A 27832-nucleotide genomic window follows, 5' to 3' on the forward strand; every position below is an offset into this window, starting at 1 on the left:
TATATATAAAGAGTACTGGACTTCACTTAAGTGTTTTTAAAAAGTGACACTGGTGAGGGGCAAGACTAAAATACTTCTCAAATTAAATACAGCTGGCTTCCTTTGTACAGCTTTGGCCAAAAAAGTTCCATGTAGTGAAGGTTTAACAAATTCTCTCTCTATGCAAGAATCAGTCAGTTAATGCTTAGAGGTAATCTACCAAAGTAGGCACACATCCTTTGACTTCCACATCAGCCAATTTACACTTAACTTGCAAATAGTTTTGAAATCAGGAAGTTTACTAGTATACTAAAACATTTAGATACATGAATTGCTGGCTAGAACAGTGAAAGTCACAGGTATAGATGGGTGTGTGTAAAGCTGAGTTGCTTTGCCCGTCACCAGTGTACAGTACAGCTCTCCTCATCTGTGAAAGGTGTGCTCTGACTAAGCTTAGGACAAGCAAACTATTGCAGTAGACCTGGCCCATTCACCTTCCACAAAGCGAGATAAGATTGAACCACGTTGTTCACATTGTCTTCTAGGCATAGGTTCCACCAGTGATGAGAAGTTCGTAAGCAGGATCCCGACTCCTTCTACACAATACTATACAGGCACACAACATGCCCAGAAGCTATGGAGGAAAAAGAGAAAACAAGCTGAGTACGAAGAAAAGACTTCAATTTCTTCACAGAAACTGCCAACACGCTCTGTGAGGCTGTGGCTGCCCATAACAAAGATAGCAACAAATGCTTGATAAAGCTTCTCTCTCTGCTGCAAAAAGCAAAGGCCAAACACTTCTTTCTATCCGCCTGCAAGATCACAGACATCTTTAACAGAAGTTGTCTTGGTCAGCCACATTTACACTGCCACAAAAATTCTGATGGAAGAAATTACTCATTTTCTCCTGAAAGATACAGGTTTAGATGGTGCATGTATCATGAAAGCTCATCATTCAAATTAGCACCAATCGCTGTGATGAAAGAGAACAAAACCAGGAGTTTTATAAACCTACACTACCTTATTTCAGATGCTCCATCTATTAACATTTCATGCTAGAAAGCTCAAGGCCAACATGAATTAGACAGCTTCCTGTCATTCAATTTTACTGCAGTGCTGTGACTACACTGGCAGAAGTTCATCAGGAATTAAGGGTATGATTGCTCTGTATACATTTAAAAGGCTTAACTAAATATGGTCAGGAATATTTTACAGAAGTGAGCTATTATTTGAAGGATTTTTTTTTAGCAGGTACAGTCTTTCCAAGTTTAATGATGGTCTTCAGGACTTGACAAGAGCTGCCAATGGAGTAAGACTGTCTTGATTTGTTCACATGCACACAGGGAAAAATTCTATTCACAGATGTAAATATTCAAGGTGATCCTGTCATAGCTCTGGATTATAAAGCATCACCCCAGGAGGTTACTTAAAAAGAGACTTTAACAGAAAGTAAAAGAATTCAGGTGGTCAATGACCCAACAACCACAAAGCATGATGTTTTGTGAGAAATCAGTACAATGGAAGGAGGTTGTTTTCTTTAAGTCAGTCTGATGAAAATGTCAAATGCAAAAAAAGTTTTTGAAGCCAAAGCTTAACTGGCACATGCAACCTAGTTAAGTTTGATGAAAGATCAAAGAGAAAAGAGTTTCAAAAATGTTAGTCTAAATAAGCAGTGATTAAAAAGAAGCACGCATGATGAAGCTGTAGTGCAAGTTTTGTATTTCCTGGGATGGAACAAGATATAAAGACTTAAAATATTCTTTGTCTGTAGTTTATTCTCTGCTTTGGAGCCATAGCCAAATTCAGCTTTGGACCAGAAAAAGCACATTGAGAGTAAGCTCAAGTATGGCACCTCAGCCCGTCTGTTGGTGTACTTCACGCTTCCCTCACTTTCTATCAGTACTCAGGTAGTTCCTGTCCAAAGCTCACTCCTAGTAGAGCATTATCTCGTGTCAGAGTAAGGGGAAAAACTGAGTTACATGACAGAATGGCTCTTCATGGGAAAGCACCCTTCCACATTCGCAATTAAAAAAGAAGGCAAGCTCAAGTTAGACTCATGACATGGAGCTTTGTGGTAAATGCCAGTGGCTATGGAACTCTGAAGGCTTGCAGGCAGCAAGCACAAAAACTGCATTCTTTCCTCTGTTGAAAGCAAAGATAAGATGAAGTGTGCTAGGCAGAAACATTCCTTTCATTGTGGGCTTTTTTTTTTTTTGTCCATAAATCATGCTAGCTATGTGTTTCAAACATAAGTAGTTCCATCACTTCTGCAGGTATTCACACAGAGAATCCTGGTTGACTGACTCAAGTTACTCAATTTATATAGTTGTATAAAACCTGAAAAATCAAAAGTCGAGCTATGTAATAAGAATAATAAATCTGAGTCATTATTTAAACCAGGCAAATGCTTTAGGGGGTGAATAGGAAGCGTATTCCTGTAAGTTACTGTAAGCACAGAATTAACTTCCACATTTCACATTTCGTGACAGAAACAATTTAGCATGTAATTTTTGAAAAATAAGCTAGCATCTCTGAAGTGTTCTGAAGTTTTAAGGCATTTAATTCTGTTTCTCTTCAATTGCTAATCAATACTGTGAACAGAAGTCTGCTGAAGAACAATACATACATCTTATAAAGCTTGAACAGCATTCAGAAATATTTCAACATCTCCCACAGACAGATTTTGGTTTTTTCCTTCTTTAATTTGCCTACTAGTATTAACTATGCCCAATCTCCTTTCATCAAACCAATTAGCCTATTTTTGGTCCTGCTAAAAACCTAACTGACTGTACAGATACGCCATGTTTAGTATCTCAGATGATCATTTACTAAAGAAGATATCTAAGAATGAACTCTCAAAGCTAATCAAGCAGCACTTAACCCACTGCAATGCCTCTGCTCCCTTCATTTTGCCTCTGATTTATTAATAGTTCAGTGCTGTCACTGTAGTTGATACCAAGGAATTATCACACCCTTCCAGATCCCCATGGTAACTGGAATATGAAGACACTAAAAATTAATTCTATGCAGAAAAGATTAAGTCTTCCCACAAACCAAAATCCTTAAGAAAGTTCTTTTCTCAGTCTTTCCATTTTAAAGGAGGCAGTGAAGGCTAAATTTGCTGACTTAAAGCTATGAGGTAAGCTTTGAACAGTCTTATTGCTTTACAGAATAGAAGTATGTTCAGAGAGGACACTATTCAGTGCTTATAGCAATGAGAATAGAATTGGCCAAAAGGAAAAACACCAAACCCAAACAGATTACTATTCCTCTACAGAACATGGCATAGGTTACAGGCCATCCACTGAAGTTCTCATTCTTATCTGCATTTCAATTGTCCTGCAGACTATTTTGCTGAGAACTGGCTAAACATATACTTTAATTCTGTATTTCAAATAGGACAATGCCACAACTCACATCTTACGTTTTGAGAAGCAATTCAAATAGTTTCAACGTGCTTTAGTACTAACTTGTTTTCAAAAGATTTAAGTTCCAATCATGCCAACTCGTCAAAATGTGAACTGTAGAAAAAAATATGAAAATCTGACCTCTGGCAGATTTAAGTGTGATAACCACACAGTGAATACTATTAGACTTCAAAGGTATTCCCAACAGCCTGCATTCAGGCTGTCCAGAAAGTAACGTGCCCTGTTTTATTATGCTGGCCCAAAGGCAGATGATGGTGGAAAGGCAGTAGAGGGTGAACGTGCCCACCAATATTCTGTTCCATGTTGTTGTCATTAACAACACTGGGTCACATCCACTGGTGCATGTTTTCACAAGCACAGCATGCAGGCTACTTACTGTTCATCACTGGCAAAAACACACAGCAAATGGTAGCTGGACAAATGGTAGACAGTGCTGAAAAACACTGTTTTGTAGCTTAGAATTTGCTCTACCAAACAGTGTTATTGTGCTCTTTGTATCTGCTGCAGTTTCAGTGAGACATTAGTGAGACGGGAGATGTTACTTTCAGAACAACCTACGTAGATTTATTTTTTATTAACTTTTCTAAACAGGTGTCACAGATTGTGACACACAGCATTACTACAGCACCAGCAAAGAAATTTGTCAGATGTTCTTATTTTCTTTCAAGCTGTTTAGATATGTACTTTCTGCCAATTGTTTGGTTTCTGACATGGAGACAAACTAAAGCATCCACTGCAAAAGGAATACAACCAACATGCTTGCAGAGAATGGATTAGCCAGGAAGAACAGAAGGATGCAAGTAGTCACATTTGCATTTCAAGTGTGTGGTAGAAACTCTGGCCCAATCCCAACAGAGAGGAATTATAGTAGTTATAATAGCACATCGGAGTGGACCTGTTAATCAACCTGCAAACTCCAACATTCTGAATGCCTCCTCTCTATTCAGCTCACCCAGTCTCGTTTTCTACAACATAAAAATCTGCCAGGTTAACTATCGTTGTGGAAATACCTACATTTTAATTACAGAAATATACTTCAGTATTTGAGCTGACTAAATATTGCTTTAGGAGGTAAAAATTAAGAACAGCAATTAAAAATATCTTTCTTCAGCACACTGAGCACTGAACTCAAATTTTACTGTAGTAATCTTGTCCTGGACAGTTCAACAGCAGTACTGAATACACTGCTACCTGTGAGTACAGCCTAATAGAACAGAAATAGAAATAGAATTATTCTCTCAAACTGTTTACAAAAGATGATTTGCTCACCTTCAAACACACAATCCAGCTCAAAAGCTGGTTCTGAAAAATGGAAGTGCTTAAGCTTCCCAATTCAGCAGAAATAATGTTTTCCATATTCAAATGCTTTTTAAAGAGTACAAAAGTAATTGAAAAGTAGTTCTCAAATCTCTTGGGATTCAGCATACGTAGTACATTTCTCATAGACCATAAAATTGCCACAAACTGAAATGTGATTAATGCACTAAGCCTGCCTGATTGATCAATTTTACAGGAATGTTTAAAAGACAAACAGTTCTGTGGCTTTCGTGTGTTTTTTTAATCTTAGTAAATACTGAGATACTGTTTCCCCGGTTACTTTCAACGACCACGGAAAGTACACCAATTAGAATTCCTGTGGAAGACAGCCTGCACTCAACCTGGTCTCTGCATTAGAACCCCTTTTTTGGTTCAAGTCCAGCAATCAGGAAACTTTCAAGAAAACGCAGAATTCTACCGAACAAGAGCAGATAATGCTATCAAAAACCTTGCTGCGTTTTGTGGGCGGCCTCAACATCATATGCATGCCATGAAGCATACACTGCTGTATCTCTAAAATGGCATGAAGTATGAGCCATCTGTTTCAAAGCTGTAAATTAAATATGCAAATTTTTATTTCCAGTCTCAAATGCCTTCAGAGCACATTCATAGAGATAAATACCTGATGCTTAAGATAATTAGTTTCAAGAGTAATTTATCACCTACATTCTAGTTGATTATTGCACATAACAGACTTTTCAGCTATTCTGAAATCTAACAGAACACACATTCCTGTTTGCAGCAGATTTTAGACCACACTTAATTAAGAAGTTTTGTCTTGAGGTATTTTCATCATTTTGACTGAGGTTCATTTCTCTCTCAATCCAAGTACAAACTAAAGTTGTCAGTATCCTGCACGTACTCTAATAGCCTGGCCAGCAGTTTAGGACATCATTTGAGTTTACAGACAAAGAACATTCTCTTACCTGAATAGCAGCGAATGCTAGTGCTGCCCAGATGACATACATCATTATCTCTTGAAGCTTCTTTACAACCAGAGCCTCACAGCCCTGAAACAAAAAGGCTTGTTATATATCCCTCTGGCAACCACACCAAAAAAATCACCAAAAGCATCAAATAAGGCAGAAAGAAAAAAAAAAAAAAGAAAAGTTTTTCTTTAGAAGCCATGTTTACTTTGTTATTAACTTTCACGCTTGATTTGATATTTATACCAAAAAGAAAATTAAATGACTGTCACCAAAAGCTCATCCCTAGGCTCATACCTGAGCTGTCTTACCTCAGAATAAAGGTCCATTGGACGGGTCAAACTGCCAGTACAATTGCTGAGAGTTGCTTTGCAACAGCTAAGTGGCACACTGTTGTTCTTAGTTTGTTTAAACCAGACAGTATTCTCCCAGTCTGTGTAGTTATGGATCCCACAACAGCGCAGCTGAAAAACACACAGGTGAAGAGCTACGTGTTAACCAGTCATTAAACTGAACGAGACAGAAGTCTTAGCTGTAATACCAAAAGCACAAACATGACAAGGTTAGGTTGTTTTGTTACTTAAGTAATACAAATTATATGACAGTGTTATCTAAGCAAATCATAGACTGAATGGATAGTTAAATGGCATACAGCCCAAAATCATTTAATATTTCACACATCTGGCCATCTCACCTGCCTCTGTACATAGTCAATAGCACGACTGGCTGCATCAGGATTTGTCCCATTGTATCCATTGTATACCTTCTGAATGCTATGATCAACTTCATCTTCCACCTGTGAAGCGTAAGCAAAGCATTAGCACACCAATGGAATTAGTACAGCTCTAGGAAAATAAGTTCACTTTTAAGTATAAAAGTGAGAAAACCACAATAATTCCCTAACATATCAAGTGTACTTTGATGGTACAGCTTATTAAAATTCTGACCTGTCTTTGGCAAGTACATTACTAACCTAATGCTAATGGCCAAGAAAAAAACAAGAAGCTACGTTCAGTAAGATGTTAGACAAAGAAGCTTGGTGACCCATCTCAGAAAAGAAACTGCCTTTACTGTAACACCGTAGCACAACTCACAGTATCAGACACAATATCATGGAATTAAGAACTCTCCAAGAGAGCAAGTATGCACCTTTCCACTTTCTACTCACTTTCAAAGTTCCAAAGCAAAAGCAAAAATCAGTAGAGCCACTCAGACTAACTCATTTTGTTTGGGACCACCAGGATAACACTAAGCCATGGGAACTGCTGAATCACAGCCTGAACCTCTGATTGACCACCTGAGGCAAGCAAGAGTCAGCCCCAGGAACACAGGTGAAGGCAATTCACCAGTGCTACTGGAAGGATGGAGCCTGGCTGCACCTCTCCTAGATCCCATTGAAGTGCTGACTGCCACTGAGGAAGGATCTCTACCTGGAGATTGCTCCTCATGAACTTTATTGAGAGCCTACAACATCAGTGAGCATTTTTCATTTATTATCTTTCCACCTGATAATCCTTAACCTGTGTACGCCAATTGATTTTACACCTCTGCACACTTTTTGATTGTACACCCATTCTGACCAGAGAGGGTAAAGTACCAAAGATGAGGTATTTTGATTGACTATCCTACAGCGATCAAACTTGCTATAAAATCCACCTCCCCCATGCTTTCTGAGAAATGTTGATGGCTGTACAAGGTACATGGCAACAGCTACTGGAATAGCTTAAGCTACTGCAGATGAGTCAAGCTGCTAAAGATGCTGTTCAGTACTTGTGTTAAAAATGGATGCCACTCAAGAATCATTACTTGTCCTGCAAAAGATGTCCAACATTCACTCTGTAGGAAGTCTTGCCAGAATCTTTGAGTAGTACAATTCTATAAATTGTTATGTAAAAGCACAGAAAGTTTGGTCTTTTTCAACTTTGGTACTGAAGTAAGTTTAAAAAAAGAAATCAGTTCAGGATAACCACTTTCAGAAGGAATTATGCGCAAGGAATTTTAATTTCAGGACTGAAAATGAAGCAAGCATACTCTGTAAAATTGCAAATTATTGCAGGAATATCTTGCAAACACACCATAGCAGAAAGATTCAGGTTGTTTAACTGCTTTACGTGAAGGATTTTCTGCAGCAATTGCACAAGCTTATTGTCCCCTTTCAAGAACACTGGTTATTTTCACAAGTAGGTCTGTGTTAAGACAGATATAAACTAAATACAGTTTAACTTACACAGGCAACTTGTTTCAGACTAGTTTGAAATCCGTTGTTTTCCTGTATGAATCGGTGTTCTAAACTGCATTAGTTAAATTAAACACATCCTCATTTTGTTATATAGACTAAAACAAGGGCAGTATGTGTGAAAAACAAAGCACAAAACTATAAAAACAAAACAAAACAAACAACCTTACAGATCATCAAGTTCCAATTCCCCTGCCATGGACAGGGTTACCAACCAGGAGACCAGGTTGCCCAGAGCCCCATCCAACCCGGCCCTGAATTTCTCTCTGGGCAACCTGTTCCAGCGCCTCACCCCCCTCTAAATAAAAAAATTCTTCCTAGCATCTAACTTAAATGTCCTTTCTTTTAGTTTAAAGCCATTCCCTCTTATCACTAGTTGTGTAAAAAATTGGTCTCCCTCCTCCTTAAACTCCCCCTCAAGTATTGGAAGGACACACTGAGGTCTCCCCATAGCCTTCTCCAGGCTAAACAGCCTCAGCTCCCCCAGCCTTTCTTCACAGGAGAGGTACCCCAGCTTCTTCCGGACCCACTCCAACAGCTCCACATCCCATTTGTGCCGGAGGCTCCAGGCCTGCACACAGCACTCCAGATGGGGCCTCCAGATGAAGGTAGAGCACGGGAAAACAAACCTCTCCCTTGCTCTGCTGGCCACTCATTCTGTGATGCAGCCCAAGGCACTGCTGGCCTGGGCTGCAGGAGCACACTGCTGGCTCATGCTTTACACCTCCCGGAACTCTCAAATCCTTCTCAGTAGATCTGCTCTCAAGGAGTTCTTCTCCCAGTCTGTACTCATATCTGTGACTGGAATGACTCAAGTGTAACACCCTGTACGAGGCACTGTCGAATATATTCACATGGGCCCACTGGATGGCATCCCATCCTTCTGTTGTGTCAAATGCACTGCTCAGCATCATCAGCAAACTTCCTGAGTGTGCATTTGATCCCACTATGTCATTGATGAAGATGCTGAAGAGCACAAGTACTACAGACCCCTAGGAAATATCACTTGTGACTGGCCTCCACACAGACACAGAGCCACTGATCACAACCCTCTGGCTGCAACCATTCAATTAACTCTTTATCCACCAAACAGTCCAGCCTTAAAACCCGTATTTCTTCAATCTAGAGATAAGAAAGTGATGCAGGAACACGTCAAATACTTTGCACAAGTCTAAGCAGACAACATCAGTTGCCCCTCCTTCATCCACTGACACTGTCACTCCTCCACAGAGGGCCACTAGACTGGTTGGGCACAATCTCAGTGAAGCCATGCTAGCTACCACAGCCTCCTTATCTCACATGTGTCTTAATACCTTCCTTTCTTAAAAATGGGAGTTTTGTCCCCCTTGTTCCAGTCATCAGGGACTTTACCTGCAGCTTTTCTAACCTGATGGAGAGTGGCCTGGTAACCAAACCAGCCAGCTCCTTCAGAACCCTGAAATGCATGTCATCTGGCACCACAGACTTGTGCACATTCAGCCTCATGACTTGCATGACCCTCTCAGACTTGCTCTGCTCTTACACTGGGATGGATTTCAGTCCCCTGATCCCTACCTACAGGTTTCAGAGACATGAGTAGCATGGGAAGCCTGACTGCCAGTGAAGACTGAGGCAAAGGATACGCTGAGTACCTCAGCCTTCTACATGTCTGATGAAGCCAGTTCTCCCTTCTCATTTACCAGACGGTGTACCTTCTGCTTTGTCTGTCTCTTCTGACTCATGTATCTAAAGGCACCCTTCTTGTCATTTTTTGCATCCCTCACCAAGCTCAGTTCCATCTCTGCCTTGGCTTTCCTGATCCCATCTCTGCATGTCTGAACAGTAATTAATTGGAAAAAAGTAATAAGAAACAATCAAATCTAGGCAGTTTTCACCTCCCAATTTCACTTATAATAGGTTTGACACTCCTCCTGCCCCTGAGAACAAGTTTAAAACAGTAAATACCAAAGGGTAGTAGAGAACAGCCATTTCTTACTAACAGTAACTTTGTCTGCCCTTTGAAAAGATTCAAAATTTAGTTTTCAAATACTGACTCCTGCAAGTCAGCTAGGCTAGCATAAGGCCATGCTGTCACTAAGAAGATGCTCCATTCCCTTCTTTCTCCCAAGCTCTGACCCTTCATTACTGCTTGTGAAGCTGTGCAGCGGCAAGACAAAGGAACATATGAGTTGGGACCAATCCAATTTTCAGGCAATTCAAGTGTGTAATTTCAGACAGGCTACAGAAGACAGATGCATGCATCTTTTATCTGTCCTGAATGCTGTTAACCAGAGAGCAGCAAACCACTTTTACACTGGAACTTAGAACGACTGCAGCTTAGCTTAGATCAGATGAATGGTAATTTCTGAAAGACCACAATGTTATATGCTACGTTTCTGCATAAATCTGAGCAAAAAGCAACTGTTCAATTTACTGCATATGAATCCAACAGGTTTCCCATTCTCGGGAAGTACACAGCTCTCCTCAATTGCTTCTAGGGACCACTTGCACTACAAGCTAGAGTCCCACCTGATCAACTGACCTTTCAGTGCACCGCCAAAGATACCAGAAATATGATGTACACTGAGGTAATTGATAATGTTAAGCTGTTATCAATAAGTTTGAGACACTGCTGTTCTAAATTTTAAGATATCAATCTCCAATTAGCACACTGAATGAATATCCACTAGCAGTTTTACAGAACCAATTACAGCAAATCCTACATCTCAGTATTTTGATCACAGATCACAGTAAAATATTTACTGAAATTTAAAGGCTATTACCTTTGCTCTGTAGATGTATCCAAGAACCACCACCACAACTTCGGTAATGAAAACCAGGAGCAGGATGATCACAAACTGTAAGACACAGTTCAGAGAATTTGCGCAAACATTTCCACAATTGACTATCTGAAAATCTTAGAACAGGCTTTCATTTATTATGAAGTTATTCCTCAGGTTTCAACTTCGCAAATTACCTAAAGCAGGCAAGTAAGTTGATCAAGCGAGTCCTGAGGTGACTCAAGTTTTAGAGCTTATAGGTCTACCAGGTAATGAGAATTAGAACCACCCAGTCAGGTAACTGCTGATCATTTGGACTGAAAAGTCACACTGAAGTGTTTTAATGACGTACATTTTTCACCCTTTTATTAGGTAAATATTACAGCCACACAACAAAGAAGCTACCCAGGCTATTCCTAAAACTGGTAGAGAGACTAAGGGAATGTTTTTTCAGATCAAGTCTTGAAACAAAAGCAGTAACAATCTATGCATTTGTATTAGCATACTTGAGAGGACTTTTAAGCATTCAATTAAGTCTACGCAGCGTCCAACAGCAGCAAAGTGGGGATGATTGGAACACTGGCCTAACTTAAATCCTACCTAATTCTCAAGCTAGAGTTATATTTAAAACACTTAAAAAGTGGAAACTAAGTGTCCAAATTAAGCCATACAAGGAACACTTAAGCATCACAATCATTCCCAGTCAGCCTCAATGCTGTATGTTTAACACAAGAAGGCACCTGTCTCACCTTTCTTCCTATCCCATTCCAGCTTTTCAATCAGAAAACATAACACAGATTTAACTTGTTCTGACTTAATTGTAAGGAGGTGATTTAAAAAAAAAAAAAAAAAAAAAAAAGAAAGATCACAGCTCTAAAATGTGAAACACAAAGACTCTACTGCTGCCTGAACAGGCAAACTAACACCGTTATGTAGAACAGAAATCCAACATAGGATGTTAGGAACAAAACTAACAAGATTTCAGGCTATAAGGCAAGATAAGAGGAAATATTAAAAAAACATGCATTTTGAAAATCTATTAAAAGGACAAAGGCCAGATACACAGCAAGGGAGCACCACCACACAGCAGCTCTGCAACTTACCGTAGCGAGTCCACAGCGGCTTTCACGAATTGTGGCACAGCATCCAATCAGCCCAATAATAAAAAGCAGCGTTCCCACAGCTATGATAATAACTGCTGGAATGAGCGTGTAGACATCTTCAAAGAAGTGATCATAGTCGTCATATGTGATGAACACATAGGCTCCCACGTAGCACAGTATGCCTGCTGCTGCCTACAATAGACAGTAACATTTCAGCTTCTTTGAACACCAAACTCCCATCTGTGAGACCACTGTGTAACAATTATTGTCATCAAGCACTACAAAGTAGTGCCCTTCAGAAATACCTATTTTTATTTGACTCATCTTCGTTAGATCACAGTGTATGTTTGTCTGGAATATCTCAGAGGCTCGCTTCCCAATTACACTTAATCTAGATGGTTCTAGTTCTGACTATGCTTAATAGTCTCCTAAGGAACGCAGTTAAGAAGTGAGGGTAATCATACTATGAACACCAAGAACTTGCTTCCTTCTCAGACACATTCCCTCCTGTGCTGCTTCACTTTCTACATTCACAAACTGCATACTCCTGATAAATGGATTTCAGACCACTTTCAGAGCAATTGAACCGCTATTCAGAATAAGTATGTGGTTTTTAACTACCATCAATTAACCACTTTCTTCATTTTGCTGTCTGACTACCCATGATTTGAGGTCAGAACAGAATGCACACATGTCTTGTGAACTAATTTCTCCTAGAGACAGCAGCTTTTTCGAAGCCTGAAGCACCACCTGTTGAAAGATACAGGAAAAGAGCCATTTTCCTAAGGGTCACTGTATTAAGTTGTTCTTTTCTTAGATGTGGGGGTAGAAAACAAATCACTTCAAGTTACCGCCATCTAACAATATATGGCCTGAATCAAATAGCACCACACTCACTACAGAATAAAACCACTGCATTCAAACTTAAAATGAAGCAATTATATTCAACTGATTTGCAATGACATTCAGCATCATTCGAATGTTTCATGATACTCCCCTGGTGTCACAGTGCATATGAATTACATTGCTTTGCAAGGCTATACTAAAACAATCCATTCAGAAGGTGCAAAGACTAAGGCATGATTTGAGGAATTTCATTTCGCAGTGAAGGTTTGTGAAACCCCTTCCAATCCACATCTCAGGCACAGAAGTTCACTCAACAGGACCCAAGGAGGAATGCTGCAGCCGGCCCCATTCCTGCCCTCCCTTCTCACTCAGAGGCTCTGTTACCACTCCTCCCCCTGCACTGTGAAACAAGAGGGCAGACAGAATGCCAACAGCTAGTGCCAGCAACTGAAGCACTATGAGACTGGGTCAGGCAATAGCAGCGCCAATGAATACTTCAGGCCAGGAGGGACCTCAGGTGATCATTTAGTCCAATTTTCTGTTGAAGGTTGGATCAACAAGGAATTCAGACCAGGCTGCTCAACAGTTTGTCCATTCTTGAAACTCTAAGGGTGGAGATTCAGCAGCCTCCTTAGGCAGCCTGTTCAGTATGGCACACAGAACAGGATTTAGAAAACTGGTGCCTATTATTTCAGCACACTTTGCTACTATCTACACTTAGTTCTGCAATATTACTGCAACTATTTTCCATAGAAACAACACTGGATAAGCACTGCTAGGATGAAGTCTCCCATTCCAAATGCCCTCCACAGCACTTGGTTATAGAAACACTAGCTTAAAAAAAAAGGTATTAACAGCCAGCTCAAAAGTACCCCCTGTTCAGCGTGGATCTGAACTCTGTATTCCACCTCTCTGCCTTTATTTCTGCAGTAAAGGTAAGTGTGTACCCCACAGGAGTTTAAAGCATCCAGAAGCTCAGTCATCCAGTAGAAAGTACGATGTAGATACAACAGTCACAAAAGTGAAAATTAACAGTCAAAGGGCAACAGTGAGGTATCACCTCCAGACAACAAAAGCTGAGGAGAACAAGCTATAGGACATTCGCTCCTTCACACAAAACACTAAGTGCTAATCCAAGTGCAGAAATCCTGCCATGTTAGGTGCAGCGTGGCAAAACAAAGATATACAATTCCTATAGACAAAGATTCCAAGTAGTGTCACTGAGCAGTGGAATTACATTAACTGTTGCCTAGCAATGAAGCATGTGAATGACAGGCCAGCGATGTCATCTCCCACCTCTAAGGACTAAAATGCTTGTTAGAAATATGGTATTATGTGAGGTGGCAGAGAAAAATGGCTGCAGCTGGCATCAGGCACAGAAAATATTCAACACAAGTGAAAGCAGAACCATTTGTGAGCCTCTTTGTCCTCTGTGATGAAAATTTAAGCAGCTTCCATCTTTTCTAAGAAAAATATGGTTCATACAGGCAGACTTGAGACTCCTGCTAACTGCATGAGCATATGCATTTAAATATCTTTGAACAGAGACAGAAATCAAGCATTACAAAACTACAGATGTTAGCTTCCCATCCCTCCTTTGAGAAGCATTCAGATTAGGAGAAACTCCGCCCTTTCAGTACTATGCAGGACAAGTCCAGCACATACAGACTCAGAAATCAATGAGCACAGAGAGTGTTTTTCCTGAAGAGAACACTGCTTTGTAACTGGAAGTTCACATTTTTCATCAGGCTTCTCAGATTAAAGCAGCCTTGTCTGAAGTCCTCACTTATACCTTCTCACACGTGGTACTACAGATAGGTACCAGCCATGACAACCTGGTCCTTAGGTTTTGCTTCCAAAGGTTGTAGAACGGGTGTTTCTGTGGAAAAAGCTATGGAAGTTTGGGAACATCAGGGTGGATCCCTCCATCTGCAAAGTGCACTACAATCATGAAGCAGAAACTGAAGACCCACTTCTCTCTACTTGAGAAGTGAGCATCTAGCCAATAAAGTGTCCATGCCCTTTGCAATTATTGCGGTCTCTTCCACAGAATCATTTGCACAACTAATCTTCTGTGGAAATAAAAACTGAAAACAACAGTGCCTTCTGGAACTTTTATATTCAGATCAGTTTTAAAAGCTAAAAAGACAACTTCTGCCCCCCCACCCCCCCTATTACATTTTCACACTATTTTTGAACTACTACAATTGCCCAGTTGATTGCAGCACAATGAAAACAGCAATGCTGCCCTCTTAGTTTACAGAAAAAAAAATAATTCAAATACCTTCCTTTCCTCCACACCAGTCAAGTGATGCTTAGTGCTTCCTTCAGCATGCTCTTAACAGCAAGGGAGGTAATGCCAGGTCTTTACATCAGCATTTTCACTAGAGCTTGGTTTCACGAGCTTCTATAATTTGTTTTCCAAAAGAAGGAAATAATGCAGAACAACTAAGATCTGTATCACAAGTAATGTCACAAGGAGGAACTAAAGTACAGTAATCCAATTCTCAATACTTATTATTCTGAATAGCAGAAAGTAAATCCACAGAATACTGAGTTAGCTCAACTTAAGCACAAAAATGTTTAAATAAAAAACCATCATATTGATTAATGTGTTTCTCATATCATTAAATATAAATCAAATACATGACCCGCACAAATTTCAAGTAAGTCCTTTATAAGCAGGACTGAAAGGAGAATTCTCAAACAATCTGCTCAAGGCTCTGAATAGAGATGGCAGCAGCTCCTGAATCAGTGCCAGGTCACATGCATGCTCTATGGAGATGACTGGTTATTCAGCATTCACACATCCCTTTGGAGCATTTAACTTCAGAGTACTAAACTTGATGTGGCATACTCTTGTTTTAGCATAAGTTAACCTTTAAAAGGGCTGCCAAGACAAATACAGTTGATGAGAATAGTTTGTTGAGCAAGTCTTTAATATTCAGACACCCCATTCATCAGACCAAAAATTAAGGCTATATACGCCCCATATAGTTCAGAAAAGCTTGATACGATTGCTTTGGCACCAAGCTCCAAAGACTTGTTGAATAAAGAACAAGAACGCAAGTAACTGGAGGGAAAGCCAGAAGATCTACTCTGCAATGCATGCAGTGATAAAAAGCATCAAAGTGTTACAGGAAAGCCTTTAAAATTTGGGGTTCCCTCCATCTTTGGAGCAGTGTAATGCAGACTCCTAAGCCAATGCCTGCTTTCACTAAAGTCGGCTTCCACCTTCCACATGCACTGAGGTAGACAAGCCTACTTTGTTGACTCGCCCCATACCATGAAGTAGGCAGCAACAAGCACTAAGAATTTCATACTTTCAGTAACATATACACAGCAGGTTTGAAAGCTAAGACTTTTGCTGCCAAAGAGCAGCATGACTGGAAAGTAAGAGATCAACAGCACTTGCTCTGCTGATCATTTATTTACCAACAATGGAACAAGGCAGCTCTATTTACATCCTATGGCTTTCTTACACTACCCTAACTTCCCTTCCTAACAGATCTAAATGAAACTCATCTCAAGACTGAAACTCATCCCAAGACTGCCTGCACAAAGCACTGGCCTTCATGTTGCTCTGCTATTTCACAGTCAATTTCCACAGAATTTTTTTTTTTCTTTTTTCTTTTTTTTTTTTTTTCCTTTTTAACTCTTTCATTTAACTGAGCCAAACAAGAGCATTTGTTCCCATGGAATCTCCATTCTGTTCTCTATGTCAAGAAAAAGACAATCTCTGAAAAAGCAAACAAAATAGCAGCTAAGCACTATAAATACATACACACACACATATATATACACATGAGAAAACATTTGCACCTGGTATCTGACTACTTAAGAACAGTATTTCACTCTTTCTGATAATGAACCCTGAATGACAACAACAAAAGTCTACTATTCCCAATCGTCACTGCTGAGTTCTGGCAGTAATACAGGTCATTCCACTGTTATGTTAGACACATTATCCTCCCAACATGTCTATTTCCCTCCTCGTGTAAAGCTTCAGTGAATCTTAGTTCACACTGCTTTTCTAGTCTGATGGGAATGTGTTGGTTTTTTTTTAACTGCCATATTTACTCAGAAGATCTGGGGGCTCTGAGGTTGTATCAGCTTCATTCCAAGTTTCTTTCCTCCATTTGCATATCAACATATTGACATTTTTCTACCTGTACACAGAGAACATTGGTTTACTGTCCAGCTTTCAGTCATAAACCAGTACCTTAAGAAGTGCTTCCCTCCCCTCTGCCCCCAAGTGCTTCTGTATTTGTTCTCCATCTTCCCAACACCAGGATACTCATGACCTGACTCGTGTCCGATACAGAAAGATTTCCTCCATCAGTGTTTTCTTTTTTGGCTTTCTCTATTTCAAAGTCTAGTTCTTCAGTTTTAAGCTCAAAGGCCTCATATGTAGGATCAGGCCACTCTTCACTCTTCTCAGCACTTCTCAGCTCTGTCTCCCATCTCATCCCCCTCCAAAATAAACACAAGCACACATGCAACCCTTTCGTCTACTTGCTTTAAATTGATGTCCACCCACCATAGAACTCAATAGCTTCCTGACCACTCTTTTCTACTCATCACTAATTATTTACATGCAAAATTGAACTGTGACTGTCTCTCAAAACTCTTTAAGAGAAGCAAATCAATTTTAATCAACTTCATAACATGGTTGAGGTATCTCAGAGGTTTACAAAACAAAGTAAAAATCAAGCCATGTGGCTTTCTCTATACTAGCCAAACTCAATTCTGTAACACCATGCATTAAGAAAAGCCTCAAATTCAATTGCTTTCATAACTAAAGCAAAAATGCTGAGCTAGATCTCCTCTGCATTTTTTCATATTACATATATTACATATTTCAAACGTCACTAATTGTGAGATGCAGAACAGAGGAATAAGGATCTTTACTGTAACTGTGATCTTTACTGTAACTGAAAGAAATGTTCCCAATATCACCCTTCTTTTATATCTATTTAGCGTTAATTACAACTTGACCTGACACTCCAGTTTCCAGACTCCTTGCCCTGCACAAGAACAATGACTGTGCCATGCTATGAAGCTGTCTTGCTGCATGAAGCAATACTTTAAATTCTGAATACTATTCAAATACGTGGCATTTCACTTTGCAAGCTGTTTCTGCTTCTCTCAGGTATAAACTTTTAAAGCACAAATCTACATCTGAACAATCCTAAAGAAATCTCATGATCCAAAGTCTTGAACATCCTCCTTTAAAGAAACATGATGAGATTTATACTTAAAAGCAAATCAAAGCCTAGCAAAAAAATCCAAGACCTCATCTGTTTGTTACCTGAAAACTTGTGCCCAAATGCTTTAAGAAAATCATTCAGAGGCTGTGATGCTTCAGGAGCTTTATACCCTAATTCCTGATTAAGTTCTCCACAATGCACTGGATTCCAAATTGTTCAACATTCCTGAAAATACACTCATTTTAATGCCAGAACAGCGGAGGCACAAAGTAGGCTACTTTCACATCCAGAAGTCAGCCCTTCAAAGAAAATGGCTTCTGCCTAGTAATCTCCTCAGAGGAAGCCTTTGGGATTATCTGTCAATCTACTCTTTGATCATCAAAACACACCCGAGAAGTTTCTTCATTGCCTTGGCTTTTAAAGTCCAGACCAGAAGACAATCCAGCTGCCAGTGAAATGGGAAGGTTAGCTCACTTCTGTCTGCTTTTAACTTTTTACATTTCTTCCTATTGCTAGATTTCACCAAGCTCTGCCCTTGCTGCATTTTCTTCCTCCTTTTCTACCAGCAATTCATGAACACACTACACTTTGCATAGCTACAATTCCTGTGAAGGACAGCACAGCTAGTTTCTCTAATGTAATACTACAAAATGTCTAATACTGTGGTTACTGTACTGTGATGAGTATGCATAAGTTATAAAGTAAGCACAGGATTGTAAAAAGCCTTCTTGCTATATTGAAATGAAGCCTGGCGATTCAACAACCGCTACTAGGGCTATTTTATACTAGTTTGGTCAAATAGTAAAATTAATGATTTCTAGATAGTTAAGTAATTTAAAGAGCAGTTAAAAGAGTTAGCTTGTGAATACCAAGCAGAAAGCATCACAGGAGCAAAAGCAAACTTTATTCCCTTTCTCAAGGAGCAGATGTACAGGTAAAGAAAAAACCTCAAAGGAAGCATAGGGTATCAGGTACTGTTTTAGCACTACAGGCTGTCAAAGCATACATATTCTTTATGAACACAGACTCCAACTATAGGCATCCTTGAACATTTTAGCCATCTACACTATCTCCTAAAGAACAAGCCCAAAAGCATTTCTCTGCATTTTTACATTTATTTCATTTCTTCAAATAGCTTTCAACTAAGCTGTACAAGTCACCTGATGAAGCTTTAACTTAGTGCCTTACTTTCAGCTGGGATGGAATTGCTTTCTTCAGACCATCTGTTACGATGCTACATTTTGGTTCTAGGAGAAAAACAATGCTGATAACACAGCGGTGTTGATAGCTGCTGCTAAATGGTGCTGCGCAGAGCCAAGGCCATTTGCAGCAAAGGGCCCAAGGAGCTGGGAGGGAACAGAATTAGGACAGCTGACTCAAACCTGCCACAGGGATGTTCTGTACCATGTAACATCATGAGGAAGGAGTCTGAAGGGTGGAGGAGTTCATCTCACTTTCTTCCATTGCTCAGGAGGCCAGCTGGGCATAGGTCAGAGGTGGTGATCAACTGCCTGTGCATCACTTGTTCTAGCTATTACCCTGTTCTTTTTCTCTATCTCTGTGATTAGTTTAATCTCAACCCACAAGTTCTACTTTGTTCTTTGATCCTTGCCCCTATCCCATTGGGGGGGAGGGGGAGATAATTCAAAGGTATTTTGGAAAAATGCACTTAGTAGAAGCATTATTGTTTTATTTCTTGGGTGTAATGAAGTGAAATAAAACTTAACATCAGACTTTCCAGAAGGAGATGAATTTTTAGAATCACGAACTGCAAACTGGGTGGAGCTTGGGCTACGTCAGCAGCCATAAATGAACGAGCAGGTACAGCTATCAGATAGCATGCCTGACCTTCCTTTTTCATAAGGCAAAGACAAATATGGAGCTACCACAGAACTATTAGAGATGACATCCTACTTGAGACCGATACAGAAAAATAAGAGGATCTTACTCCTGATGAATTAAGAAAGCCTGTGTGAGCATAAGCAAAGACACCACTCTTAATGTCTGCTGCCACAAACAGGGACAGCTTCTCTTGGCAAAAAGCCTATGGCAATACCATTTACACTAGCTTGCTTCTTTACACCTTTGCAGCCGCAAAAGGAACTTGCTATTGCCAACATGCACGCTCTGTATTAATTTTACTTAAGCAGTCTCGTCAACTGAAGGATCTGTTAACAATATTAAATAACACCTATATTAAATAATAAAACCTTTTTCTTGCTGGTTGTTTTTCCCCTAGAGCTTAGCAATAACCAAACACTCATATATGAGCACGTCTGTGAATTAAAAGAAATTGCAGAAACAGAACACGTGAACTCTTGCAACATATACAGAAGCCTGAGGTAAACATCTCAGTGCACTGCAACAGTGTCATACAGAACAGGAACAGGATGGTGGCTTCATGTGATTAGAAGTGCCAACTTCTATCAGCATCAGTGAAACTGCCCACTTCAGCAGAACAAAGCAGACAGTGCTCTTTATTTATTAGCAAGCATCCTTAGTTCCTCTTCTGTTATTAAGTACTTAATGAAAATGGGGGTGTTTTTTGATACCACTGTCATGCTGATCTAAGAGACCTACGTGTTGGTTAGAGGTACAGCCCCACAGTGCTTCCTCCTCCCCAGCCTTCTCTTCTTTCTTGTCTTTTTATCATACCATAACTTGCAACTGAGAATCCACTCTATCCAATAGTGTTAAGGTGTTCTTTCTATCTGTTCTAGTTTCTATGGAAAGAAATATGAGACATTACTTTTGGAGTGACTCAGTACTTTAAGGCTTAAACTTTTCTGATGAAGACATCATCAGGTTCACAGTAGCAAAAGAACAGCTGATAGATACTAAACATTTTCCCAGCAAACCAAGCGATTGATAGAAAATGGTACCAAAGGAGAAAGTAAGAACCAAAATGTTTAGTAGACAGGAATTCAAAATATCAATTATTTTTAACAAATTACATTCAGAACTAATAAAGTTGTTCTTTTTCCTCCAGGCAGTAGCAGTAGTAATTTTCTGAACATCTCACGTCCAAAAGACTGAACTATAAAAAAAAAGTGTTCTGAACATTCACACCTCCCACAGATATCAGAACTGTGGTTAGGGAGAAAAAAAAGTTATAATAATAGAAAGTCCTGCATTGGAAGAGATCCACCAGCACTGCTGAGGCCAATCCTTGGCTTCATGTAAGATCAACCAAAAAAAAAAACCAACCATATTCCTGAGAGTACTGTCTAAACACTTCAAAAACAATTCACTCGGCTAATTGTCAGAGCTTTCAATGGCTGCAGCAAACTAATCTCAAGTTTAAATACAGAATTCAAGTTAATTCTGTAATATAAATGCATACCATAAAGATTATGACAATCCTGTTGATCACAAAATTTATATATGATACTCTGAAATGACATACTAAGTTTAAAAAAGCAATTCAAGGACGTTTCACAGTTACTTGACAAATTATAGGCAGTTGGCTGTCAAAAGCCTCAGTGTAAATCTAGATGATCTGATTACCAATACTGGAATGACATATGAATGACAATCAGAACACTTCTGTAATGGCACAGAAGCAATTATACTGCCAACTAGATAGGCACTAAATGTTATACACGTTCAGCTCAGTCACCAAATGAAACATGCTAAATCAAGAACTCAAATGCTTCCTTCTCTTTTGCCATTTAAAACTGAGATGCACAACTTTTGCTGAAATTTTGTACGAAGTAACATTCATTCTTTCCTACCTTTAGGCTACAGCTTGGCTAAAGAGCCAAGACACAGGTTTTGAGGCTTTCAGTTTTGGATAAACCTGCATTTATCATTCCACGTACAACTTATCAGCAGCATGGCCACTGAAGCTGCCTCCCTGTCAAAAAGCTGTCAGCAGAAGTTGACTTCTTTGACTGGAGATTTGACACAGAGCACTCGGTACCTAAACACAAACTGTCTACACATCATCTGAGTCAAATTTGTCTTAAGAACAGAACAGTGCCATTAAAAACCCTAAAACACTATTAAGTATTACACCAAGTAGCTTCTGTGCTTAACACTGACAGGTGTGTTGGTTTGTTTTTGTTTTTTTTTTTTTTTGAATAAACACACTTGCAATTAAATTACTAAATGCAGCAAGTAGCAAACAACACCTTCCAAATATAAAACTGAACTTCGGGGTCAGAAGAGAAAACTCACAGAACTTGCATCCGTTAAAAACACAACCTAATTTATATCAGCAACTAAGGAGCATAAAGCACTCCTTCAAGATGCAACTCACAGCAACTTCACATCCAGTGAAAAACTAAGCACTACTTGGCAGCTCTCACAATGCTCTTTCAGTATCACTTGCATGTAACAAAAAACCACTCCCTACAAAGGAGCTTCCAGCCGTGTCCCTAGAGATGCTCAAGGCCAGGTTGGATGGAGCCCTGAGCAACCTGGTCTAGTATCAAATGGGGAGGTTGGTGGCCATGTCTGTGACAGGGGGTTGGAGCTTCATGATTCCTGAGGTCCCTTCCAACCCATTCTGTGATGATACTTCCAAGATAAGCAATGGAGACTACTCCTAACACAGATCTTTTAAATATGCCTCACATCAACTTCTCTCTCTGAACAGCTGTATATACAAATGCCAGTGAGACTGCACAGACGTGCATTTTGCCTGACCATAACTCATGCTTAAGCACCCAAGAGACACATTCCTTTGTAAAAATCTAGAGAAACACAGTTACCCTCTAACACTTGTTACATTTCATATGGTACTAATCATTATTCAGCTAAATATAGTTACACTTTTATCTCCTAGTATCTCCTTACCCACTATTCCCTACTCAATGCTTTGAATAGCAGTGAAATCTTCCCTTCCTGGAGCCAGGAGTAGAAAATGAGAAACAGAGCAATTAACCCCCCCCAAAAAAAAGGAATTCTTAAAATTCACATCATGACTTTGTGTAATCTCCGCATGCATTGCTCTACACCTGGCAATGGGCAAAGACAACTGAACACCCACCTTCAGCAAGGCTTTTTTTCCAGCAGCCTGCTGCTCCCCAGGCTGGGTAAGCACAGCTGTGGCAGGTTCAAGCAAGGCATAAATACTGCTGTGAAACTGCACTGACTAGAAAAAGTGACTCACAGCACTTGCTGTCACACCATTAAGTTCTACGTACGAATAGTTCTGCGTTAAACGTGTGGAAGAAATCAGTGTCACATACTTACCACTAAGTGCTCGGGGCAGACTTTAAAGGCCGAAAACTAGGTGGCTGCAGCAGCTCTACAGAAACTAAAGCGGCAAAAATTTGCAAACCTCAATACCGCAGCTCCAGCTGTATCACGTTACACAAGAGCCCCTACGGCAGGATCTCTGATGCTCATTAAATGCTGCCCGGCGCTGAGACAACAGATGCAGTTTCATCCACCTCCCAACTCCGGAGGAGGGCGGCTTGGAAATGAGAAGATTGCACACAGCGCGGCTTCCCAAGGAAACACAAACGCTTTTAACGAGTTTAAAGGGAAATGGGACATGGTGAAACAGACACGGGACAGCGCGGCGCTCCCAGGCGGCCTTAAGGCCGGACAGCAGCGAGGCAGCGCGGCCCGCACCGCCCTCAGCGCCGGGCCCCGCACCGCGCTCGGCCCCAGCCCTCCGCACCTCTGAGATGCGCCCATCTTTTCCGACCCCTCCGGACTCACCCAGAAGATGAGGTTGAGGAAGACCAGCACAGTTTTGGAGGAGGTGATCCCGCACTGCCCCATCGTGTCGCTGCCACCGCCCCTCAGCCTCCGGCCGCGCGGCTCCACTCCCCTCCCCTCAGCTCCGCCGGCCCCAATCCCACGTGACCCGGGCAACGCGAGGCGCCGGCGCGGAGAGCCTAAGATGGCGGCCGCCAGCGTCACGTGACAGGAGGGGGCGGGGGAACCTAAAATGGCGAACTGCTCCTCCTTAAAGGAACCGTTGCGCGAATCTGGCCTGAGGTGTGCGCAGTTACCGTGGCGACGAGGGCCGGGCAGCCAGCCAGACCGCAGCTCTAGGAACAAGGATGCTTCCCTCCCGAGCTGGGCCTCCCAAGGCAGCCTGCGCCAATGCCTCACCGCTCTGAGTTTTTCCTGATGTCCAAACTGAACCTCCCTTGGTGCAACTTAAGGCTGTTGTCTCTTGTCCTACCTATCACTGTTACCTGAGAGAAGAGGCCATCCCCAACCGTGAGGGGAAAAAAACACACCACTGAATGATTATGTCAGCAGCAGTATGGTGACAAGGCTGTGTGCCCTCAGGAGGCTGAAGGGTGCCTTCAGGGACGATGCAGAAACCTCACTCAGTTGAAGTAAACCTGCAGGGATTACAGGCGTACCCTGAGTGCTGCACAGCTTCTCTGAGAACAGCGGCTGCAGGGCTGGGATGTAAAAGCTTGAGTGAAGCATCCTGAGAGACACCTCTCCAGTGACAGCCGTGAGGATCTTGCTGGCTCTATGTTGTATGTGTTCTATGACGGGTCTAGAGAGTATATCATGAGGACATTGAACTACACATCTTAAAGAATTTTACTAACAGGACACGTGACTGGCAGACAGAATAAAGCTTGCAATAACAGAAAAGAAGATGACTTTTGTTGCAGAACTGAACAGTGAGGAAGGTGCAAACGCTGTTCGTTATTTTATGCAACCAAAGAGTGGAATTTTCCAGTGAAGAACAAAGGAAAAATAAGGAATGATGAGAACACACAAATTCCACAAGATACGCTTTCTCTGAGACTGCACCTGCGCTAGGGCAAGGTACCATCCATGTCATATTTGCTGCTCTGTTTATTTAAAAGGTTCTGATTAGCAGGACCAGGATCCAGCCTCTCAGTGTCAAGGCCTTGTTTGCTGTCTCACTAATCAACCCAAACTCCCTTTCCCTGATTTCTTCTGGTATTGTGGTATCTTCCTTGATCTTTCTTTTATTCCCTTCCTCCACTCTGCAATCCCCCACTTCTCCCAGAAATACCTCTCATTCCTGAGCTGTTCTCTCCATGCTTGGTGAGCTCATTGAATAGCTTCCCCCAGTTCCTCTTGTAACACATTTATGTCTCAGGTGGAAAAGAAATTACCTATGTTACTGAAGGCCTTAACATGTGAGGGACCAGTCTTGTTAAGGCAGACAGGTAATAACCAGTTATGTTGCACCGTTACGTTTCTATGGTAGCAAAGTTAGTTTTTTTCCTCCTGCAATTATGAGAAGTTGTGTCAGAATCAGTTCTCTGATACCATGGAGATAGTAAGTCTTTTTTTCAGCTTTCTTTGCCAGTCCTTACATGCTCATGGATGAACTTCCCAGTCTTGCAAGTCTTATCAGAGCATTTTCTGTCTCTAAAAATGAATTTATATGCACAAGATATGCTCAAATTTGCTTGCAATATCGCTATGACTTTGCAGTGAATTTCTGACTTTTATGGCGTGATCCTGCTTCGCAATTTCTGCTTTTTATTGTGCTGTTTTATATTATAATTCTGTGTCATGTAGTACTTATATAAACATATGTAGGATATACTAATGTATTTACCTGATCTCTCAGTCTGCAATTTCAAGACCTACTGTATCACATTTGGAAACTGTGCTATGCTTTTTCTGCTTCTCTACACATTTGCTTAATTCCATGCATAGATCTGTGTGAGAGTTTCCCATATTTTAAAATTGATGAGCGTTGGACTCTGGTGTGTCCCTCACTTATAAACACTTCGTTTCTTCCCAAATTAATCTGACCTTCAGTTCTTCACGAAACAGCATCTTGCACCCAGCAATTCTTTAGGAGTTTCCTATAAAAAAATACATTGCTTATTTATTTTCTTGCTTTGAACATCTGAGATGTGAGGTCCTCAGTGCCTTTAAACTTAACAAAGGAGTCTCCTACTCAGTATAACCTCTGGGCAGCCTTGACTTTGCTTGTCTTAATTTTAATTCCCACGACAGCCATAGATACTCCCTGTATTTAGTTTTACTGCCTTATTATTCTTAGATGACTTTGCCGTATGGAACTTCCCCAAATCTATGGCTGTCTGTCAAATTTTTATTGTAAGAGAACTTGACTTACTGTGGGAGAACGGGCCACTAATGTTCAGACTGGGCACTGATTCTGGGTTTATTGTCATGTGCCCTTGATTAGAATTTTAATGGCCTTTTGCATTCTGTTGCTTAATCTTTAGCTATTCATTTACACCTACAAAACTAGGAAGCCACGATGTCCAGTTCCATTTGTTTCCTGATATGTGTAATGTCTTAGTGTGCTAATTTAAATTCCCACAGTATATCTGGTGCAAATAACTGGTACTTCAACTTTGAAATAATCTCCTGTTCCTGCCTGTTCTACTAATAAATGTAGTGATGGAGCCCTGTTTACTTTAAGAAAAATGAGATGTAATCAACCTAGCAGAAGCATTTAATGCATTGAAAGTGGGTGGCTGAATGCTTGTGTATGGATTACAAACTTGCAATCAAATTTCTCGGTGACATTTTTAACACATTTGACAATATGATGTGGTTTTTTTTGGACTCTAAATTCCGAACTGCTATTTCACTTGAGAACAAAAAGTGTTCATTTCAATCTGGTGAAAAAGGCATGCAGGGAAGGAAAAAAAAATCTATGAGGAGATGCTCAAGAAGTGAGCAAGTGTTATTTGTTAGCCATAAGTAGGAGTACATTTTCAGAAAAAAAAAAGGACATAAATCAGTTCACAGAGATCTGAAGGCATAACGTGAAAGTGTCGAGAAAATAGGTAGTAAAAATTGTGAAATTATTAAAAAATCTCTTTGTAGAAAAAAATGGCAACTGAAACTTATAGTGTATTTGAGTGCAGAAGGATAAGCACTGGGTTAGTTGGCATTGATTCATCTTGGAAGATTTCTCTTACCTTTTGGATTTGCCTTGAATAGGACTTCAAAATCTAATACCCAGATTTTTGCTCAGATCTGAGTTGTTCCATCTCAAAGAAGTCAAGATAAAACAGTTTCTAACTTCAAACTAACCTGAAATCTGAAGAGAAATCACAGTTCAGTTGGCTAAAATCAAAATAAAGGCAACTATTTGTGGCGTGGAGCTTGGCGGTATGAGGAAATTAGCCTAGTCCTGATGACTAGATTATTATTAAAATAACATGAGTTCCATCTTCTGCTTGTTGTGGCCCATGCTTGTTTTATTAGCACTGTCATGGCTGGCTGGTTTCTGATCTTGGAAATAAACTTAGGACTCTATGCCCTCCCATAGGACCAGAAGAAGGAAAAACCAGCATGGGTGGGGGCAGCAACCCCAACTGCCTTGTCAGTAACATACGCTTTTCCTTTTTTGACTCTTTAAAAAGCAAACTGAGACATTTGCCTCTCAGTTCACCTGAGCCGTGGTCTGGCCAGCAGTGGGGTGCTGCCTTAGCACTGCTGCTGGGGCTGCCTCCTGCACAGTGGGGGCAAGACCTGGCTGCTGCTGCTGCTGCCTCTTCAGGAGGCTTCTTGCTTCTCCCTAACTCATCCTCACATGGCAGTAATAAAGGTGACAGCGTAAGTATTTGTGTAACCACGGCAACCAAGAGGTGGGAGCAGATAATGGTGAGAAAAAAAAAATAGAAAGAAAAGTTGTATTTTTAACCTGGAGACTTTTCCCCAGTCTTTTCAGTGGCTGGTCCCCCAGGACTATGTGCACCAGCCCACCTGTGAGAGCCATGCACAAGCAGAAATGAACAGAGAGCATGTGTGGGTTGTGTAATTGCTTTCAGCAATGGGGCTCCTCAATTTCACCCTCCAAGTGCCTGAGATTCCTAGAATGTGTTTCACCTTACCCAATATTCTACGGCTTGTCTTATCTTGGTTGGAAATGTAACCTACCTCCCCAGGTTGCTTCTGGAACCAACAGAAAGTGAAAGGATGGTACATTCCATCCTGAAGAAAGCACAGAAGATGAAATGGATCGCATGCCAGAGGGACCTCTTCCCATGTATTAGTCATAGAGAGGGAGCTTAGCTGCTTGGCCAGATGAACTCTCTTAAATCTTTAAACTATTACTGTTCCCTGCAGCTCTGAGG

General features: G+C 40.7%; 1 protein-coding gene across 3 annotated transcripts; it reads right to left on the bottom strand.

Moving 5' to 3' along the window:
• Nucleotides 1–520: 520 nt before the first annotated feature.
• TSPAN3 (tetraspanin 3) lies at nt 521–23540 on the bottom strand (the record flags this gene model as incomplete). 3 transcript variants are annotated; one of them, XM_079540613.1, is made up of 7 exons in its annotated part: nt 521–613; nt 5651–5734; nt 5962–6114; nt 6345–6446; nt 10649–10723; nt 11749–11940; nt 23478–23540. In XM_079540613.1, 7 exons carry the CDS (start codon nt 23538–23540, stop codon nt 521–523), a joined length of 762 nt encoding a protein of 253 aa, XP_079396739.1. The 3 variants fall into 3 exon arrangements, with proteins under 3 accessions (XP_079396739.1, XP_079396741.1, XP_079396740.1); XM_079540615.1 differs by lacking the exon at nt 11749–11940; XM_079540614.1 differs by lacking the exon at nt 10649–10723.
• Nucleotides 23541–27832: the final 4292 nt, after the last annotated feature.

This window comes from Tetrao urogallus (genome assembly GCF_951394365.1).
Source record: "Tetrao urogallus genome assembly, chromosome: 11".
NCBI lineage: Eukaryota > Metazoa > Chordata > Aves > Galliformes > Phasianidae > Tetrao > Tetrao urogallus.